We start from the raw sequence: 19,676 nt of genomic DNA, 5'->3' as shown, positions 1-19,676 counted from the left end.
CAGACAGATCAATGCTACATCTCAGTAGGCCTCCCCCCCTCCCCCTCTCATTTAACCCCTTTATGGTCATGTCAGGTTACGGTGGTATTGGCGCTTTCCAGCTTGCGTGATTTCATCTTGGTAATTATCTACAAAACGAAAACCTGATTATGTTTCCACAAGAAAATTGGTGTTAGATGAGCTTCTTGTTAGTAGGAAATAATAAATTAACCCCATGAAAAAGAGCAAATAAGGCTATATGCTAACAGATAAGCAGTTACACAGCGGGTGAGTTGAAAGGCACGGCTACATTTTTCATTTGTTACTTTTATTTTCATAGATTAGTGGTCATAGTGAGGAAAAATAGTTGATATTTGATGTCCCCAGGTGTCCAGGTTGCAGATAGTAAAGGGGAAAAATAACTATATTTATGTTGCCTGAGTCAAAAAGAATGTTTGAATACAAACTACAAAAACAGATGCTCATAAATAAGAAGATATTGATATGTACGTAAATATGCTTAGTGTTAACTCGCCAGACTCAGACCTGTGTGATGTTTTGGATGTTTTTGAAGTTCTCCAGCGGAATATTGAATATGGAAATCTGTAAATCCCTCACAAGGAAATGGGAAGTGGAGGCAGAGAGGTTTCAGTCTCCCCCGAGGGTCAAGCAGGAATTCTAGTTTGAGATATTGCACATTGCTAGCATCAAAGGTGTGCTCATTATTACCCATTAATTCTCTTTGTTGCCACCTCCTCTCTCCTTGTTCAATCTTCTCCCTTCTCTCAATTTCCTCTCATCCTTTCTTTTTGTGTCTCTTCTGCTTCCCTCGTCTTCTTTTCTCTCTTCTGCTCTGCCAAATGTGTTTCTCTCTGGTCTTAGATGAAACAGAAAGTGTTGGTTTAATAATCCCTCATACCAAGTTTTGAGCTATGTGCTGATTCGCCCAGCTTCAAGTGCGGCTCAGGAGGAGTTCCTCATCTCTTTCTAGTTCTTCTTGTAATACTGAATGAACTCTGTTGAAGATATCATGACACAGTTCTACATCATTTGAACTGATGTTCTCAGAGGTTGCTAATGTTTGTTGTTTTTTAAGGATCTTTTTCTTCTTTTCCTTCTTCCTATGAATTAAGCAAGTCTGACTTACCTATATTCAAATACAGTAGCAGTCGATTGACTTTAACTGAGTTGAGCGTGAAGTTGCTTGAAACTGACATGCTGCTTTTTTTGTTTGTGAACTTTAGGTTATCCAGATCAACTTTGAAGAGTTTGACCTGGAGATAGCCTATGATACTCTGACCATAGGGGATGGAGGGGAGGTGGGGGATCCTACTGCTATTCTGCAGGTGTAAGTAAAACAACAACCTTTCATACAATCCCATATATATGTATATATATATGTACTGCAGTATTTTAGACTTTTTTTAGAACATTTTAATTATCCAAAATATGTTATATTCTTTATATTGTTTATATTTGATGTAATATTTTTCATTTTATTTTTATTTTTAATTATTAATTCTCTATTCCACTTTTTAAGTATTTGTATATTTAATGTCTGAACACACTGCTGCTTCTGTAACGAAATAATTTCCCAAATTGTGATCAATAAAATATATATCTATCATCTATCTATCTATCTATATGCCATGTGAAATTATAAAAACATGCTTTGTTATATCATTATTTTCTGAATCGGAGAATCATGTCAAAGACAACCTGAAAAAAGTGAACTACCTGCTTGTAAAAAAAAACCCAGTGAGAAAAATATTCCGGGTATGTTTAACTTATAATTCTAAAAAACCTCACACAACCTTCAAATAAGGAAGTTAACAAAACCAGAACCAAAGCTTCTGTATTTTCTTGAAAATCCTGCATTTTAAGTCAGTTGACTTCTTAAAGCTGTAATGATGGGATGCATACAGAGCAGGCCCTGCTGCCGTACCAGACAGATTATGTCTACAAAACAGCTTTACCAAAGTAATGTGGTGAGATAAACTCCTTAAAGGTGAATGTAATAACTTGCAGAAAATGTGCTGCCTTAACTGCGATTTTGCATTTGAGTAATTTTATGAAGCAGGTGTGCAACTCACAGAGTATTTCCATAATGGCCAGCTGCCGTCGTGAGCAGCAGCGTTATCGTCAGACTATCAAACGAACGCCTCACAGCACAGTTAACATGTTTCACAGAAACTGCAAATGACCAGAGTTAAAACTTTTCTTTTTATACTCTGTCCATTTTCATTCTGGCTCTTGATTTAAGTCATCACCTGATAGCTAGCTTGAAATCCTCCATCTTTTTTGGCGCACTTTGTCAGATCGTAAAAAAGCAGTTTGCATCATGTGTAACCGTTAAAAAGATGGACTGTTTCTGGATTTTGGGAATGCTATTCCGTGCCCAAAAGGATAACAGATGTAAAGCCTTTGCACAGTTGATGATTTGAATTCAGTGCGGAGTCAATCACTGATAACTTTCATGCCTAAAAGGCGTTGGCAACCAGAAAAATGGCTAGATAGTATGAATGTACTGAGAGCAGTCTGCTGTTCTGAGGCAGCATTCTGCTTCCCCAAAGCAACCCAAATCAAAGCATTCATCCACTGCCAATTTGTTCACATTGAGAGCGGCACTTGAACATTTCCGTATGGCCTTGATTGGAGTGATGACAATTATACTTTTTAAAATAGTGATTATCATGGCTATGATTTAATATGAATGTATTTTGTGCTCCAGACTATCAGGAAGCTTTGTTCCTGACCTGATAGTCAGCCTGACCCACCAGATGTGGCTTCACCTTCAGTCAGATGAGAGTGTCGGATCCATAGGATTCAAGATCAACTACAAAGGTAAGAAATTAGCATTTGAGAGAGATGGAGAAAAGTAAATGAATATAATGTTCGTGAGAGGGTTGAAGAAAGATTTCTAACCTTAAAAAAAGGTGAAAATACTTTTTTGTAGACTTTTTCAGCTGCCTTTCCAGTGGTTGTGTATGGTACCAAAGCATTTTGGGCCAGTGTCATGATGAACGCGGAAGTTGCCTCAAAGCCCAGCTCCACTTCTATATTATTATATTTACAATATTATGAAACAAGCCTAAATGAAGAAAATAAGAAATATCAAATGTGTGGAGTGTGGCATCTGAAGGTATCTTTTCCTATGGAAAATATTTGTTAAGATTTTTCAAGCTATAGATCAGTGATCCCAAAATGTTGGTACGCCTTCCTTTGTTTATAGGCGAGCTGAGCTTGAACACAAGAGCCTTGCTGAGAAACCTATCAACTGATTTCTAACTGTCCCAAGTATTAAACTTGGTTAAATATTATTATAGAGAGCTAATATACACATACACATCACAATATAATGATGTAACAAGTAGTCGTTAATTATTTAAATATTAAAAATATTAGAATTGTTGTGAACAACGTGAAAGTCTGACATACAGTAGCATGAACCAGTGAAGCTAGAGTTAACTAAACACAGTAAGACTTGGTAGTGGATTTAAACAGATCAAGTTCAACTTTGAAATGGCTTCAATGTCCACAAAAAGCCCAAAGAGTTTAAAGTCAGATAAGCCCTTTAATGCTCAGTCACAGTATGCAGTTGAGCTGCCGTGTGGCTGGAAATAAATAAAAACAACATGATACTAGGCTGGTTATATCAATCTGGGATTTACCATCAAAGAGAAGCTTCGAAGGCTTTGTTCAGGCTCGGTGTCTCTTTCATTGTTTTGTTTTCTGCAGTGGGATGGTGTTCTTGAGAAATCTTGGTTTAGTACATATTGGTACGGGGTCTTGGAAGTTTGGCAACTTTTGCTTTAGTGCATATCTTAAGGCTATATATGGTCTTTTTTTTGTTGGGTTTATATTTCATGTTCAAATTAGACGTGTATCTCACAACACCTGCCTTGTATCTTATTATAAAACAGTTTGCATCTCTTCTGTTGATTTGGCTCTTGCGAGACCTTTCCAAAGTTCCCTGCTTGATGGATGTAGTGCGACTCTGATTACAGTCCGTGAAACACAGAGAGGTGAGCTTTGCAGCACAAATTAACTTTGTGTTCCTCATTTGGGTGTCATCACCGGTGGATTTATTGTCATAATGAGGTCACAGTGCTGACTCTGCTCATGCAGTGAGTTCCTAAAGTGGCAGGACAATGGCACATTGCTTTGATATATCTGTGCCCTTTATTCTCCTTGAGTTTCAATGTGAAGTTCAAATAATACAGTACAGTGTGGAAATTGCGGTTAAAAGCGGTCTCCCATGAAAACAACATTTGAATGAAATTGTAGTACAGAAATGCTTAAGATATAGGATGCATTTGACATATTTATACATGGCATCCAGAGTGACAAAAACACTGGAAATATTTTAACTGGATGTATATTATCCTTAAGTTTGACTTGTTCACTCAAATCCAAATACCATGAAGAATTACATCCACACTCAAAGCAAAATAAATGTGTTTCTCTCCGATGGGCTGGCTCCATCACCCACAAGATTTACTATAAAGGAGGACGCCTGTAGTATTAGTAGGTGGCTTTGAGATATCTGTGTGTTTTTGAGAATGAAAAGGGTATAGAAAAGAGATGGATAGATGCTGTGTGTGTGTGTGTGTGTGTGTGTGTGTGTGTGTGTGTGTGTGTGTGTGTGTGTGTGTGTGTGTGTGTGTGTGTGTGTGTGTGTGTGTGTGTGTGTGTGTGTGTGTGTGTGTGTGTGTGTGTGTGTGTGTGTGTGTGTGTGTGTGTGTGTGTGTGTGTGTGTGTGTGTGTGTGTGTGTGTGTGTATTCCTAGAGCCACATCCCATAGACCTTGGCTATGATTATCAGTAACTTTATCCGTGCTGCAAAGTCACCGATGCACTACATTGTGTGTGTGTGTGTGTGTGTGTGTGTGTGGGGCAGGTCCTCCATCAGTGAGCCAACGAAGCCCTACCAACAAGTCACTCACCTCTCTCACTCCTCACCCCCTCTCCCTTCCCTTCTCTCTATGTGCCTGTCACTCTCTCTGTGTCATTTTTCCTCATTAGCCATCACTCCCTTCCCCTTCTCTCTTTTTCTCGTGCGTTATCTTTCAGATGGCCAGCACTAAGTCTTACTTTCTCTTTCTCACTCTTCATCTCTGGTTCTGCTTTTCTGTGTCTCACAGTCTCTCTGTCTATTTCCCTCTCTTTGTCTTGCCACCATCCATCTATTATTAAACCCAAGGTCAGCAACCTACCAACTCTTTGACTCCACTGTCTGTTACAAGGCATACACATAACACACACACACACACACACACACACACACACACACACGCACACGCACACGCACACACACACACTTAAAGCTATAGATTTAAGGCAGCACTGCAACATTACTGACATCATTCACATTACAGTTTCAGTGTGTGTCTGTCTCCTCTGTGAATACATATGTTGATCTTAAGCTTATATATCTGTTTGCACGCTCCATAAAGAGGTGTCATTGAGGTTTTAGAGCATAATATATCCTTGTGTGTGACTGTGGAGTTATAAAACACCTATGTACTCGCACTTACAAAGCCTGAGATTTGCTTTATCCTTTAAGTTCAACAACATCCAAACAGACTTTCAATGATTCATTTTCCCTTTTGTATGAAATGAAAAAGATATTGAGTGTGTAACGGCATTGATGCAGGACAGGTCAGGGTTTCTCCGTATTTGTTCACAGAATGATATCTGACTTACAATTGATTTGTGTTGGTTAAAAAGATACAGGGTTACAGTAAATCACTCAGTTTCAGTTGTATTTACAATGTACCTCTTTATTCTAATTTGCCTACTTAAGTTTTAAATATGATATCTCCCCTTTTAAGGGCAGATAAGAATGACGGTCATATATATTTCATGTATTGTATAAGTTAGTCATGAATATTTTACCTTATGAAACAAGGCACATTGATCATATCATGTAATTTTGAATGTCTTCTGAATAAATAATACATATCCAATATGTCTTAATATTCAAACTGAAAGGCAAACTTCATAAAACAAAGTGCAGGCAGTAGAAAATGTAAGTCCATCACATAAAGTCATATATGATTGACTTAACTTCTTATATTCTAAGACAGAAAGTAGGTTTGGTGTTTAGCTAGCAGCGAGTAATATTCTGAATGCGCCTGCTTCAGCACCTCTTCTCCTGGTTTCCTTTGTAATCAGTGATTGTTTGCAAAGTGGAATTGTTGGTATATCTCTGAGGGGCTCCAGCAGTATTCCATCACCGACTCATCTCACTTTTGAGATTTTAAGGGGCGCCACGGGAGAGAGAGAGAGAGAGCGCCGCCATCGCCGTGTGTAATTTAAATGCAGCAGCTGCCAATTGGATTGATGCAGGATTCAACACTTCACACAGAGTAAACCTTCTGTTCCACTTAGCAGCAGCAGCTGATTCGTGCCACTTGAAACAGGCACAGGTGCTCATTTGCCCTCATTCACCTGCTGCTCACGAAAAGCCACATTGTGACCATGGATGTGGCGAGTAATGACACCTGTCACCACATCTGATTGATTGAAATGTCTGATGGACAGTGGTGTGTGCTGTGTCTTTTCTGAGGCCATATTTGAGCTTTTCACAAGACCTCAGGGCTATCAGAACATGATGTATACCATTCCTATGTTATATATTATTTTTAGTTAGAACAAATGGCAAGTAAAATCGTATTGGAATACAATTGAAATCCACTTTTCCGATATGGTGGCCTTTATAGATGCAGAACAGAATAATAAGTGCAAATATGTGCCTCACCTGTCATCCATTTTCACTGAAATACATGTGAGTGGTGATTTTGAGAATTTGTTTCCCGCAGTGAGTCATTCCCTCGAGCTCCGGCTTTTTGTAGTGCATCATTCTAGCATTATCCCATCATCCTGTGTTATATAACTCTGTGTTGTGGAGACTACAAAGTGCAAATTCAAATGCAAAGGGCCTGCCTCACGGGCACTTTTAAAAGAGGGCTAGATGGTACACGTGTCAATCTCGTGACAAATGTTTTTTATCACTTGCTTCACATCCTAGATTTTAGTGGTTTTATCTCATAGCATGCTTTTTACTGACCTGGAATGACTGTGCAGCAAAAGCTCAAATGTCGAACACATGATACTGCAGCCTCTGTAAGGGACAACATCTCACCCCTGAATTTCACTTTTTCTGTATCATCGCTGTTTCCGCTGCTATCTTTTCTCTCCTACTCTTCTTTTCAGCAGAATCCTATCACCTAGTCATAATGTCAGCTCTTACTTTTAAGATTTTATTTTAGATTTTTCATCTGCTTTTTTATAGTTTCTAATACGAGATTCATTTTATAGGAGGAAGAGATGTCAAGGTGGATTTTTACAGCATAGTTGACCTCCTGGGATGGGTCCTCAGTATGTGTGTGTGTGTGTGTGTGTGTGTGTGGGTGTGTGTGTGTGTGTGTGTGTATTATTAATGTCCATCTACATTTGTGCACCCATGTGTTTCTGTGTTTGATGGCGAGTGTGTCTGGTGTTGGATGTCACTGTAGGCATTGTAGAAATGTAACAAGATGTATAAATTCCACTGCATGCCTGGTCACAATTCAGAGATTAAGTGAGGAAGAGAGATGAGGCAAGAAGCATTTGAGGCAGCTTAACTGCAGCTGAACTTTGTGTGGTACCGCATTTGTAAAAACGTAAATTACTGAAGGAGAACACATTTAGAAGCATGGGTCAGGCTCAAACACAACAGCGTCTCATTTGTTCATGTATGAGACTCCATTCATGTTGACCGAGTATGTACTGCAGCTGTATGATTTGTGTTCGGTCGTACAGAAGCTCAATCCTGTAGAAGCAATGTAGTCCAGGTACTGAGCAGGACCATCTCAATCACACAGCACTAAACAGCATTTCATTCAGAGTGACTGAAACACCATGAAATATGATTTCATGAAATATTCATTCACAACATGAACCACAAATGTGATTCAATTTTACACCCAATAACTTTAGGATTGGGGTAGTGAGCCAAAGCCGACCGCTTTCTTGGTTATGTGTGTGTATATTTGCACGTGCGTGTGTTAATAAATATATTTATATATATATATATATATATACACATGTGTGTTTCACCTGTGAAGGGCAGGGCCTACTTAATCACCATAAACGGAAAAACAGCAATTTGTTGTCATTAATTATTGACACATGTAATGTTCAGGCCTCTCGTAGCGACCAGTCCTACTGAAATTAAATTACTATATATACAAAAAATGTCTTTTCTCATTAGAACTGAATAATATATTCAATACATTTCAAACCATCTTATTTCTTGTAACAGATTGTACTAAAGTACTTTTGTGCTCAATTATGTTACATACATTTAGGATTCTTGTTCAGATGTGGAGAGGGAATGATAGAAACATCACTGGGGAACAAAAATTACAAAAATGCCTATGAGCTGAGTGTGTCCTGTTCTCTGAGCAGTACATTCTGCTCCTAGATTGTAAAAATCTGTACGGACACATCGTGAAACTCACTGATGATCGAAGCCTTTTACAGGGTCATGAGACAGAGCCAGGCGTGTAGTAGAGGAGTTTTTAAACCCCTCTGGAGTGATGTATTTTTGCTCCAAGATGTGTCAAGATCAAAGAAAAACAACCCAATTATTATGTGCGATACACAAGTCCAATTTACAGAGAGTTACAGGTATATGGGAGTTTCACTATCAAGTGTAAAAACAAAACATTTTGCGGACTTTATGTAACAAAACCCGACAGGAATGGTGTGTTTTAATGAGAAGAGGAAATTGATGTCTCTCTCACACACATCTATCAAATGAATCCTCAAAAGCTCCTCAGTGGCCTTGTTTGGAACCTGAGAGAGGCTGGAAACAATGTCATCATTGTGGGTGTAATATATTAGATTATTTGTATCAAACAGACTGTCCTCACTGATGTCTACAATTGAAACAAATCAATTTGAGCCACTCCTTTTGCAACTTCCACTCAATCCCTTTTCATTTCTGGCCATTACTGCTACCTTTGATTATGATTTGATGTGGTTTAATGTCTTTACTGCTTCCTTCTGTTGTGGAGACACTGGTAAGGGATACACATATTGACAATAAAAGCACAGCAACAACCAGAACTTCCAAGAGACATTTTATAGCATATGGCAAACATTACACTATGCAGGCTGCTATGCGTTGAGCATTGGATTACTATTAGCAATCTAGCCGTGAAATCAATTTCACAATGGTCACAAAACAGTAACAGCCTATAAGCTTTTCTTTTCCTTCCAATCTCATTACCTCCCCAAAATCCATTACCTTACCCTCCCAGATCGTTACAGGTAGTGCATATACTTCTGTTATGTGTGTGTGTGGTTTTTCTGTGTTTGCGTGCATTGATGTGCATTCCCATGGATGATTTGGTATGAGCAAGATGGAATAGTATAGAACCGATTGGAATGGGGCTCAATGTGAAATCACATAGTTTTGAGGTACCCACACATTCACTCACTTGAAGGAGCCTAATCCCCTTTGTGAATCAGCTTTGTTGTTACAAACACAAAAGGATTATTTGGGTGTGTATTTGTGTGAGAGAGTGAAATGTGTGTATGCCTGTGCGTGATACTAAGGGAGAGACTAACTGTAATTGTGTGGCTCTCTTTACGTATGTGATGCATGTATGTGTTTGAGAGAAGTAGCTTAGGAATGTTCCGACAGTGTGCCCGCTTTTTCTCCGAAGCAATTTGTTTTCTATTCTATTCTATTCCGTAGGGTGCATGTGCTCATACACAAGCACGTGTGTTAGGCAGGTTGTGATTGGTAGAGTCTGTGGTTCTCATAAAGACGATGTCATGATGGAAATTAATGCAATACATCATAAACGTGCACTCAGGCACACACACACACAAACAGTAAAACATAGCTTTGCTCCCTACCAAGGGCCACTCCTGTAAATAATACCGAAAATAGGAGTGGAAAGCAGGGGAATAAAGCAGAGGCAGGCTGGGGAAATAAAGGGGATATTTTCTGAAATACGGTGCTCAAAATGTAAAGAGAATTATGGTGACACAGTGGCACCCTTATATAGAACCAGAGAAGGATTCATGTAGCCTCATGGTTCGACTTGTTATGATGTTATGAACACTTGCAAACTCAGGGAAGGAGACAGGCAGAAATAGATAAATGCAAATTCGCTCTAGGCTACGTGAATTAAGACGCAAAACCATTAAAGACATTCGCCGAACGCAGCAAACCAAGAGCCAATCATTTCCCAGCAGGACTATTGGGTTTGTAGTATATCTCTGTTCAAAATGGATGATGAGCTCTTGCTGCATGACATGGTGTTTCACAGCAGGGGAAGATGGCCATTGGGTGTTTCAGGATGCACAACACTGCATGGTGACCACACATGGTGTAAAAGCTAGACTCCATACTCTGGATACAATAGCTGGAAAATATATGTACTGACAATACTCAAGTTGATGAAATAAATCTCAGTACATGTTTAAACAGCATCGTTTGTGATCGTTCTCTTTTGCAAAAAGTATAATCATACAGTAGCTATCAATTTGTTTATCCATGTGATTTTTATCCACAGTTTATAGAAAAACATGAATAAAGACTTTGAACAAAAGGTCTTTAGAAACTCTGCACTCTATATTATCTCTCCTGTTTTATTTGCTTTGCTTTCTTATTAAGTTTGGTGGGGATTGATGTCACCATATTTGGCCAGCAATACCCCAAATTATTTGTAATGCTGAAAAGACCAAAAACCAGCAATCTGTTAGTCATTCTCTTGCAAGCCAATGCTGAAGAAGTGAAGCTGTATTAGTCTTAAAAATATCGATTAAACAGCTGGGCACATTAGTTGTTTGCAAATGTTACCCAAATAAGAGTTAATACTACATTAGTTGGTGCTTATTTTCTGCTGCAGCTTAAACAGATTTGTTGTTCTTGTGAGTATTTCCAGCAGCAGGATATTGTATATGTGGTACTGCCTCAAAATAAATGTTGATCATGTTATGAACACATTTGTCAGCCCGTCTGTTGATCTGGCTTATTGATGCATGATTTTTATGTTTTCTGCACAACAATGTCGGTCTATAACTCAGAGGAATAACATTCAAATGTTAATGCCTCTTTTTGAAACAGAAATAGACAAAGAGAGCTGTGGCGACCCTGGGACTCCTCTCTATGGAGTAAGAGAAGGGGACAGCTTCCTGAATGGAGGAATCCTGAGGTTTGAGTGCCAGTTTGGCTTCGAGCTGATTGGAGAGAAAACCATCTCCTGCCAAGACAACAACCAGTGGTCAGCGAACATCCCCATATGCATATGTAAGTATTAAAATCATGGGGTTGGTTATTTTCGTGGGCATGGCTGCAGAGAGGGAATAACATGGCCTGTGCTCTGCTGTGCTGTTGATAACATTCAGTCTGACCTGTCACCATGGTGACAGTTTGTTATGGCCTTGAGCGGATGATGACCGATGATGCTGTGACGATGAATATTTAACAGGAAATGTCTCTCTGCATCTCTTCCCCCCCATTTTATGTTTCCTTTCCAAATGTCCCCTCATCTCTCTGTCTCCACATTTCCATCTGTCCATCTGTTTGTCTGTCTGTCCACATTTGTGTTTGTTCCTGTGCTCCTCTTCCTCCCACAGTCCCCTGCATGTCAAATTTCACAGCTCCCTTGGGAACCGTCCTCTCCCCAGATTACCCAGAAGGCTATGGGAACAACATGAACTGTGTCTGGCTCATTCAATCAGAACCAGGCTCCAGAATCCACTTGGCATTTAATGACTTTGACCTTGAAGCACCCTACGATTCCTTAACTGTGAAAGATGGCGAGACAAACGATGCGGGCGTCATCGGGAGGTTCTCTGGAGCTGAGAATCCATCCCACTTGACGTCCAACACCAACACAGTGAGGCTGGAGTTTCAGGCCGATCACTCCATGTCAGGAAGAGGATTTAATATCACATACAGTAGTATGTCATTTTTCTATTTCTACCACTTTCCTTATTTTAATACAGGAACATTACCTATTTGACTTACTGTGCTATCAGACAGGGTCTAATGTATCGAGAGTATATTGATAATATACTTTCTTTCCAACGACTTGAGGTGTGAAACTTGGTTATGGCGAGATTAAGAAGGGTCACATTTATTTTATTATGCAGCAGAATATTGCAGAAGCTTCAAAAGTCTGTGATATTGTTTCATTTTGAAACAGATCTGCTCATATAACTGTATATTAATTGTACGCATTACCTGGACCTGAATGACAATGAGGGGTTTAACTCTGAAAAAGTATTTCCAACTATACTTAAAAAAAACATTAACTGGGCTGAACTAGGTCTAAAAAAAGACCTAGTTCATTATAATGTTGTTTAGTTTTAATGACAACAGTTGGAAAGAGTAGGTGTGATTTCTTTCCTCAAATATTTGATGTTTGACTTTGAATAGAAGCTGTTTTAATTAACTTAAAGAGCATGAGGCCTTGACAACACCCACCTTTTTTTCTGTTAAACACAAAAGACACACTTTAATGAGGTTTTATGTGGTCAATGTAGCAGCTAAGAATAGAGGTGTAAGTTGCAAAACAAAGACTTAATAAAGAAAAAAAATAGGAAGAAAGGCTTGTTTGTTGTCAAACTCAGTCAGATGAAAAGTCATATTTCCATCATTTCTCTCTCGGTGCGTCCAGCACAAAGAAGGGGCCAGGATGTGTTAAGCCTTGCTAAGCAAATCGTCTTGTTCTGTAAGAAGTGAAACTGCAAACCATTCAAAAACTCCCAAATTGCTTTTTGTAACATCATAACTTTAGTAGTTCACCCATGTCAAAGTAAAACCAGGATATAAATGTTTCAGGAGAAGTTAGATCTCAGCAGTTCTGTCTTTATTGTAAAGTTGTCAGCTTTGCAGACTTTTATAACTGATCAAAACCCAGGTGACTCTCAGATGTATTGATCACTAGCTGTCTCGACAACAGGATACAAGATGTACAGTAAATAAGATCTTTTTGGATTTGTTGGAAGGCATATTTGTTCATATTTGATGGTGGCAAACTGTTTGCCCCTGCGTGCAGTCTTTGAGCTAAATCAGGCTAAACACGTCTCCATACCAAACAAACAGAAATGGAAATTGATATTGATCTCATCCCCTCACTGCGGGTTTGACAGCAAACAGACAAAATGTTCAAGTTTTCTGTACAATTGCTTTAACTGGACCAACATGAGCAATGCTAGGTTTGGCTTTATGGTCTTCTTATCTGAGACAGACCATATGCTGAAGCAAACATGCTCCTATGCATTTTAAGAAAAAAGTACATTGTTTAGATCAAACCCAAGCACAGTGCCAATATGCTGTAGCTGGAGAAAATAGCTTTTTAGCAGAGATATAGATCGTTAAAGCAGTAATAAAGAACAGACAGATTAAAGGAGACATTTTCCTGGCCATGAGTGAACACTTAAAGATGCCACATTGCAGTTATAGATCTACAGTATATGACAAGTTCTCAGAAATGTCATCATAATCTAGTATGAAAGTGTCATATTCTTTAATAACTTTTCTCATCTTTGTCTCTCTCTGTTGACATTTGGATTCCAATTTATTCCTCATGATATCTGTTTCCACTTGTGACTTTTTACCCCAGCCTTCGGGCATAATGAGTGCCCGGACCCTGGCATTCCCATCAACGCTCGCCGCTTCGGAGACAGCTTTCAGCTCGGCAGCTCCATCTCGGTGGTCTGCGAGGACGGGTTCATCAAAACCCAAGGATCCGAGACCATCACCTGTCAGTTAGAGAAAGGGAAAGTCATGTGGAGTGGGCCCATCCCTAAATGTGAAGGTAAATACCCACTTGATGGCTGATTAAACTATTAACTCGGGAACAATATGTCATCCAAGATAACATCATTACTGCAGCTTAAAGACTCAGGAGGTGGAAATGATCTGCTGTCAGCTCGACAGAGGGAACAAGATATGGAGGGGTCCAGTTAACGTGAATATCCAGGGAAATCTATTGTTATGCTGCCGCCACAGGTGCTGCGACTGTTTTAAGAAATACTACTAGCTTACTGTACTAGCATTTAAGAATATCAAACCCTTTACTGTTCGATATATGTAGGAATACATTTTTTAAAGATGACATTTAACCAAAATGTATTGAAGTTAATGACAAATATTTTAATGTGTTAGAGGTACTTATCACCCTGGTGTGGTATAAATGTCAAAAGAAACAGTCCTTCAAAAACACTGTCATAACACCAATCCAATTTGAGTGCAGCCTTACCATACATAATTATTATATTGGTTTTAAAAAATGACACTGTCATTAATCATCCACAACATAGTCATTACATTGCCATTTAAACCATTAATAATATGTCAAGGTTGGCATTAAGGCAAAGTTTGATCAGCTGCTTTGTTAAAGTGCAAAGTAGAAATGTTCATATGACCTGTTAATGTCAGATGGAACAAAAACACGACCAGTATAAATACTCTGACTGCAACTCCAGCAGCAGATATAATTACATTAGAACTGTCGACGGTACAAAGAAAAAGCATGTTAATTATGCTCCAAGTCATTTAATGTCCCCACATCCTTTGTAGCTAATGTGTCTCTATAACGACTCGGATGCAAATTCACTTACTTGTATTCAGGAGGTACGGACCAGAACAAATTGACTTCAGACACCAAGTTGAACTCTAAACAAGATCAAGTTTTAAAGAAGACTGGAACAAAGTGGCATCTGGCTAATGTACCCTTGTGTCAACATTGTGTTGAAAAAATCTCATTTATAATTCATGTTCTCTGAATGTTTATAATGAATATGCTATTTGAATTTATTGCCATCTTTTGTGGTGGTAGAAGCTCGAGGGACTTGGCTTTGGAACCAGAGGGTCGCCGGTTCAAGTCCCCGATCAGACCAAGAAGAGAATTGCCAGTTTACTCCCTTGACAGGACTAAAATGCCCTTGAGCAAGGCATCAGACCCTCACTCTGTTCTCTGGGCGCTGTATAGTAACTGCCCACTGCTCCTTTTATTAGGATGGGATAAATGTAGATTCTAAATTTCACTCTGGTTGCTATGTACATATATTCGACAATTAAAAAGAAGACTTGAGTTTGAATCCTCCATTTACTTTACTTACTTAAATTATACAAGTACAATCGGGGCATTTAATGGCAAGCTGGTGAACATAACTTACCAAATTCTGCCAGATCTTTCTAGTATTAGGCCTCACTCGCCACACATCAACATTTAATGAAGTTAAGAGTAGACTCAGACCAATCGGGGGGCAACTACAGTATAATTTGAAGTCAATGCCCACACAAACAACTAGTGCTAAGACGTACATGTCATTTGTCTGATGTCCAGTGTTCTCTGTCTGCCCCCTCTCCTCCTCCAGCCCCCTGCGGAGGCCACTATTCAGCCCCCACTGGAGTGATCTTGTCTCCCGGGTGGCCAGGTTACTATAAAGATTCCCTCAGCTGTGAGTGGGTGATTGAATCAGAGCCTGGACGCTCCATAAAAGCTACATTTGACAGGTAGGTTTTATCATCCTTTGATTCTGTAAATGAAGACTCAAGTCTCTGTGAAGTGTCATCAGGGAATCAGATAAAATAACAATCTCCTAAATATCATAGGTTGTATTGTGAATATTGAGTGTATCGATCAGGAAGGCTGGGTCATATGTTGTTTTGTATAATGTGATCGCTGAACTGTAAACTGTCGATAGAAATAAGACTAAATGGGATCCTATGACATCATTTTTCATTGGTTTGATGTTCTGTACAATTTCATTGTAAAGTGCATTTAACAATACTGGCTCAGCAGCCTGCAGGGTGCTTTAAAATTGACCTCTTGCTATTTTTTTCCCCTGCAGTATATCTACTCAGTTACACAGGAAAATACACATGTACCGACACTATGACTTTAATGGTTATGATTATCTTTAAATCAATAACCATTTTATTTTAAATCAGTATGGGATCAATATAGAGGGTTTGAAGGACCAATTGACAATCATAGTGATTCAGCCCTTACAGTGAACCTTCAATTCAAGCTGGTTAGAGAAATATACTTCAACAACAGTATAATCTTCATGTTTCCTTCACACGCCCTCACGTTAATGTTTGAATGAATGCTGAAAACAGATCCAGCATTATGTGCAGAATGAAAGCCTTACTTTTTTCTGTTGTCCAGCTGTTTTCAAATTGAATGTCAAAGCTTGTACGTTATTTTAAAAGTGTAATGTTCTCATATTGTTGCCTCACAGGTTCCAGACGGAGCTGGGTTATGATTTCCTGGAGATCCATGATGGGCCAAACCTCCTGTCTCCTCTGGTTGGCTCCTTTAATGGTACCCAGGTGCCCCAGTTCCTGTTCAGCAGCAACAACTTTCTGTATCTGCTGTTCACCACCGACAACAGCCGATCAAATGCTGGCTTCAAGATAGTGTATGAAAGTAAGTCAGAAATAAAGATATTTATACATATAAACATGAGATACAAAGCTGACTTTAAAAATATTGTGTATGCCTATTATGGATTACAATGACACATGTGATAAATATGTAACGGCACAAACAGAACAGGAGGTGTGCATGGTGTCAGGACACAACATTACACTGGTAGCCCAGCAGATTCACAAGCTGGCCGAACATGCAGGTCATTACCTGCAAAATGCAAGTCACAGCATGGTGCTTTATGAGGAGGTGCAAACCATCTGTGAGTTTTAGAATATGCAGATCAGCAAAACTGCAGATAGCCGTTTAGTCTTTTTGGACACACCTACCATTTCGACATCTATTCCTTGTTTTTCTCAGGTGTTACAGTCGACAGCTACTCATGCCTGGACCCTGGGATCCCTGTCAACGGTATTCGGTACGGGCAGGATTTCGCCATTGGGTCCACGGTGTCATTCGGTTGTGATTCTGGCTACAGACTTAGCCACGAGGAGCCGCTAGTATGTGAGAAGAACCACTGGTGGAGCCACCCTTTACCTACATGTGACGGTAAATAAAGGAAGTCTCATACAAAGATATAACACCATTTTTATATAAGTACTGTCTTTGAAGGCATCACCTGCTTTACATCACACCTCATGATACCACAGATTAAAATGTTTTGTTAAAACAAAAACTGATTTTACGGGAAAGACTCCAATATCAAACCTATATACTGTAAACATGAAATTACAGGTTTAATGAGGTAATAAAATGTTAAGATAGTATTGAGAAATAATATCATAAGTATTATACATGGACTTTAATAAGATTTCATTTTCAGAAATTGTGTGTTGTATGTTTAAAAAACAAAAACAGAGATGGCAGTTAACTAACCAACATTACAGCATTAGTCTTAGTTCATTTTTTTACATTTATATCAGTATCTTTCAATAGGAAAAACCATCACAACACATGCAGGTGAAGGTTTTGGTCCCGCTAATGATATATATTTATAACTATACATTGATAATAGTAGTACAGAATTGCCTTCCCTCCTAACCAATAATGTGTAGTTTCTAAAGATTTTGAAGATGAAAGGTGTGACATTTCTTTAAGAACTTGACCCAAAACATTGTTTGAATAAAAATAGATTATCGAGTTATAAGTCATTATAAAAAAGACATGAACAAGCTGATGCATGTAAAAAAAAGGATCAGCAGTGGAGCCTGCCATCCCTATACGGGGAGCTGAGTCACACAGGACATGTTGTTCTGCGACAAAACCACTGGTTGCATCAAACACACACACACACACAAACAAACACACACACTGGTGCACACAGGGCAATTTGCAGTGAAGGCTGCTGTTGCTGATAGGGGATGATTTGAGGCGAAGATTAGAGATATATGGGCATGTACTGTGTGTGTGTGTGTGTGTGTGTGTGTGTGTGTGTGTGTGTGTGTGTGGTGTGTGTGTGTGTGTGTGTGTGTGTGTGTGTGTGTGTGTGTGTGTGTGTGTGTGTGTGTGTGTGTGTGTGTGTGTGTGTGTGTGTGTGTGTGTGTGTGTGTGTGTGTGTGTGTGTCAGCATCAGCACATATGTGTGTTTGTGCTATGTGCCTCCTGTCACCCCCTCTCCTGTGTGAACTGTGAACATAGGAGGGTTTGAGGTTAGGTTGACGAGAGCCTGTGTTGGCTGTCACCTCCTCTCTTCTCTCTCAAATCAAAGAGTGAGGGGGCACAAGAGTAGGGGATCTATCTCTCTCAATTTCTCTCCTACTCTCTCAATTCAATCATGGTGGATCTGGAGAGGAGGGAGGACAGAGAGATGCGGCGCTGCTGCATCAGTTTTGAGGCTTGCTTGGTTGGGCTTGTTGGCGTGTTCGCTTGTTAACCACATGCATTGCACAGTTTCTGGGACTGGCAGTGGTTTCCTCCAAGGAGGCAGTTTGAGCGTATAAACATCAAATATTCTGCCTGGAATTTGCAGTCTGTATGCCATTAGACTCTGTTTACACAGTACAGCCCACACAAATATAGGAACTATTTGCTGCTGTGGTCGAAGAGATTTGGTCTTGCATGGTGATTGACAACGAGGAAACGAGGAAACCAGTCAAGGCAGCAGTAAAAGCTTCTGACTCAGCCATGGAAAATGTTTCAGACATCAAATGTTGTTCATACTGTATATAAGAAAACAAGCTACATTTATTCATTTGATATAGCATGTTCAGTTAAAGCCACAACAACACAAATATCACTTCAGCACGGAGCATTTTAAAGAGTTCTAGCTTTTGAACTAAACTAGCTTCTGTAACATCTACATTGAAAGGAAAATAGGTTTTTCTCCTATAAGCTTTTTTCCATAAGCTATATGTGGATTTAAATGAATTAAAGTATGATTACCATTACTTTTTTTACCTTTTTATGTTTATACACTCATAGTGCAGTTAGTCAACCAAAGAAAGAGAGAATGGCTACTAAGATCTACTAACATATAAAGGTGGAGAAGAAAGTGAGAACATAAAGAAAGACGGACAGAAAAGATCAATAATGAGCCAGAGAGAAATAAACTTGCAGAGATAGATGTGATGGAGTGTTTCAAATTTCTCACATAACTCAGCATTCAACATTATGCGCTTCCTGGCAGAAAAGTATTAATAATTGATGGAGGTGTTAGTGTGTGCGCGCCTTCTTGCGTCTTTGTATTTTTGTTTAGTTTGGAAATATTCTCACCTCTCACCCTTGTTTTGAGGGATGCTGATGTCGTAAAAATGGTGGTGGCTGAGAGTAAAAATCCTAACTCGCGTTTGATCCGTGTCTGACTCACCTGTTTTATGCTGTTGGAGCAGATTGTAATGTGAGCTGCAGTTCTTATCAGCTCCCATTGAGCTGGTTAATTGTCCTGCTTAAGGAAACTTCATCAGAACTTTGAGGTTTGACCTTCTCCCCAGCGCCTTGCCACCGTGGCACTTTAGAAGTAATGTTATGGCGTTTTATAGGTTTATTGCAAGAGGAAATGACAGGCCGGTCGGCCAACTGTAACATGGACCAACTGGAGCGAGCAGAAATGTAGCACCTTCAACACATGCAAGCATTAGTATGCATAGAATGAGCAACAGATATTTCTGGAGGACCTAGTCTCCACTCAGAGTCTCTCGCTGCATAACAATGTAAAGCAACCGGGTCATCCTGAGGCCGCACTGTGAGGTTGGGAATGTTTTAAGTAGTCTCTAAGAAACATTTGCGATGCTTCACTGCTTTGAAT

The 19,676-nt window shown here is 39.3% G+C and overlaps 1 protein-coding gene across 1 annotated transcript in view; it reads left to right on the top strand.

Annotated features, from left to right (window-relative positions):
* LOC117478245 (CUB and sushi domain-containing protein 3-like) overlaps nucleotides 1–19,676 on the top strand; it is a 336,058-nt gene that overhangs the window by 237,640 nt on the left and 78,742 nt on the right. The window contains exons 11-18 of the mRNA XM_034125216.1: nucleotides 1,224–1,327; nucleotides 2,711–2,823; nucleotides 11,110–11,292; nucleotides 11,622–11,948; nucleotides 13,616–13,810; nucleotides 15,375–15,513; nucleotides 16,245–16,432; nucleotides 16,793–16,981. Of these exons, the coding sequence (XP_033981107.1) occupies nucleotides 1,224–1,327; nucleotides 2,711–2,823; nucleotides 11,110–11,292; nucleotides 11,622–11,948; nucleotides 13,616–13,810; nucleotides 15,375–15,513; nucleotides 16,245–16,432; nucleotides 16,793–16,981 (1,438 nt within the window). The remainder of the gene's footprint in view (nucleotides 1–1,223; nucleotides 1,328–2,710; nucleotides 2,824–11,109; nucleotides 11,293–11,621; nucleotides 11,949–13,615; nucleotides 13,811–15,374; nucleotides 15,514–16,244; nucleotides 16,433–16,792; nucleotides 16,982–19,676) is intronic.

This window comes from Trematomus bernacchii, unplaced genomic scaffold, assembly GCF_902827165.1.
Source record: "Trematomus bernacchii unplaced genomic scaffold, fTreBer1.1, whole genome shotgun sequence".
Taxonomy (NCBI): Eukaryota; Metazoa; Chordata; class Actinopteri; order Perciformes; family Nototheniidae; genus Trematomus; species Trematomus bernacchii.
Note: the sequence above shows the minus strand (reverse complement) of the source record. Positions and strands in the feature narration are given on the sequence as shown.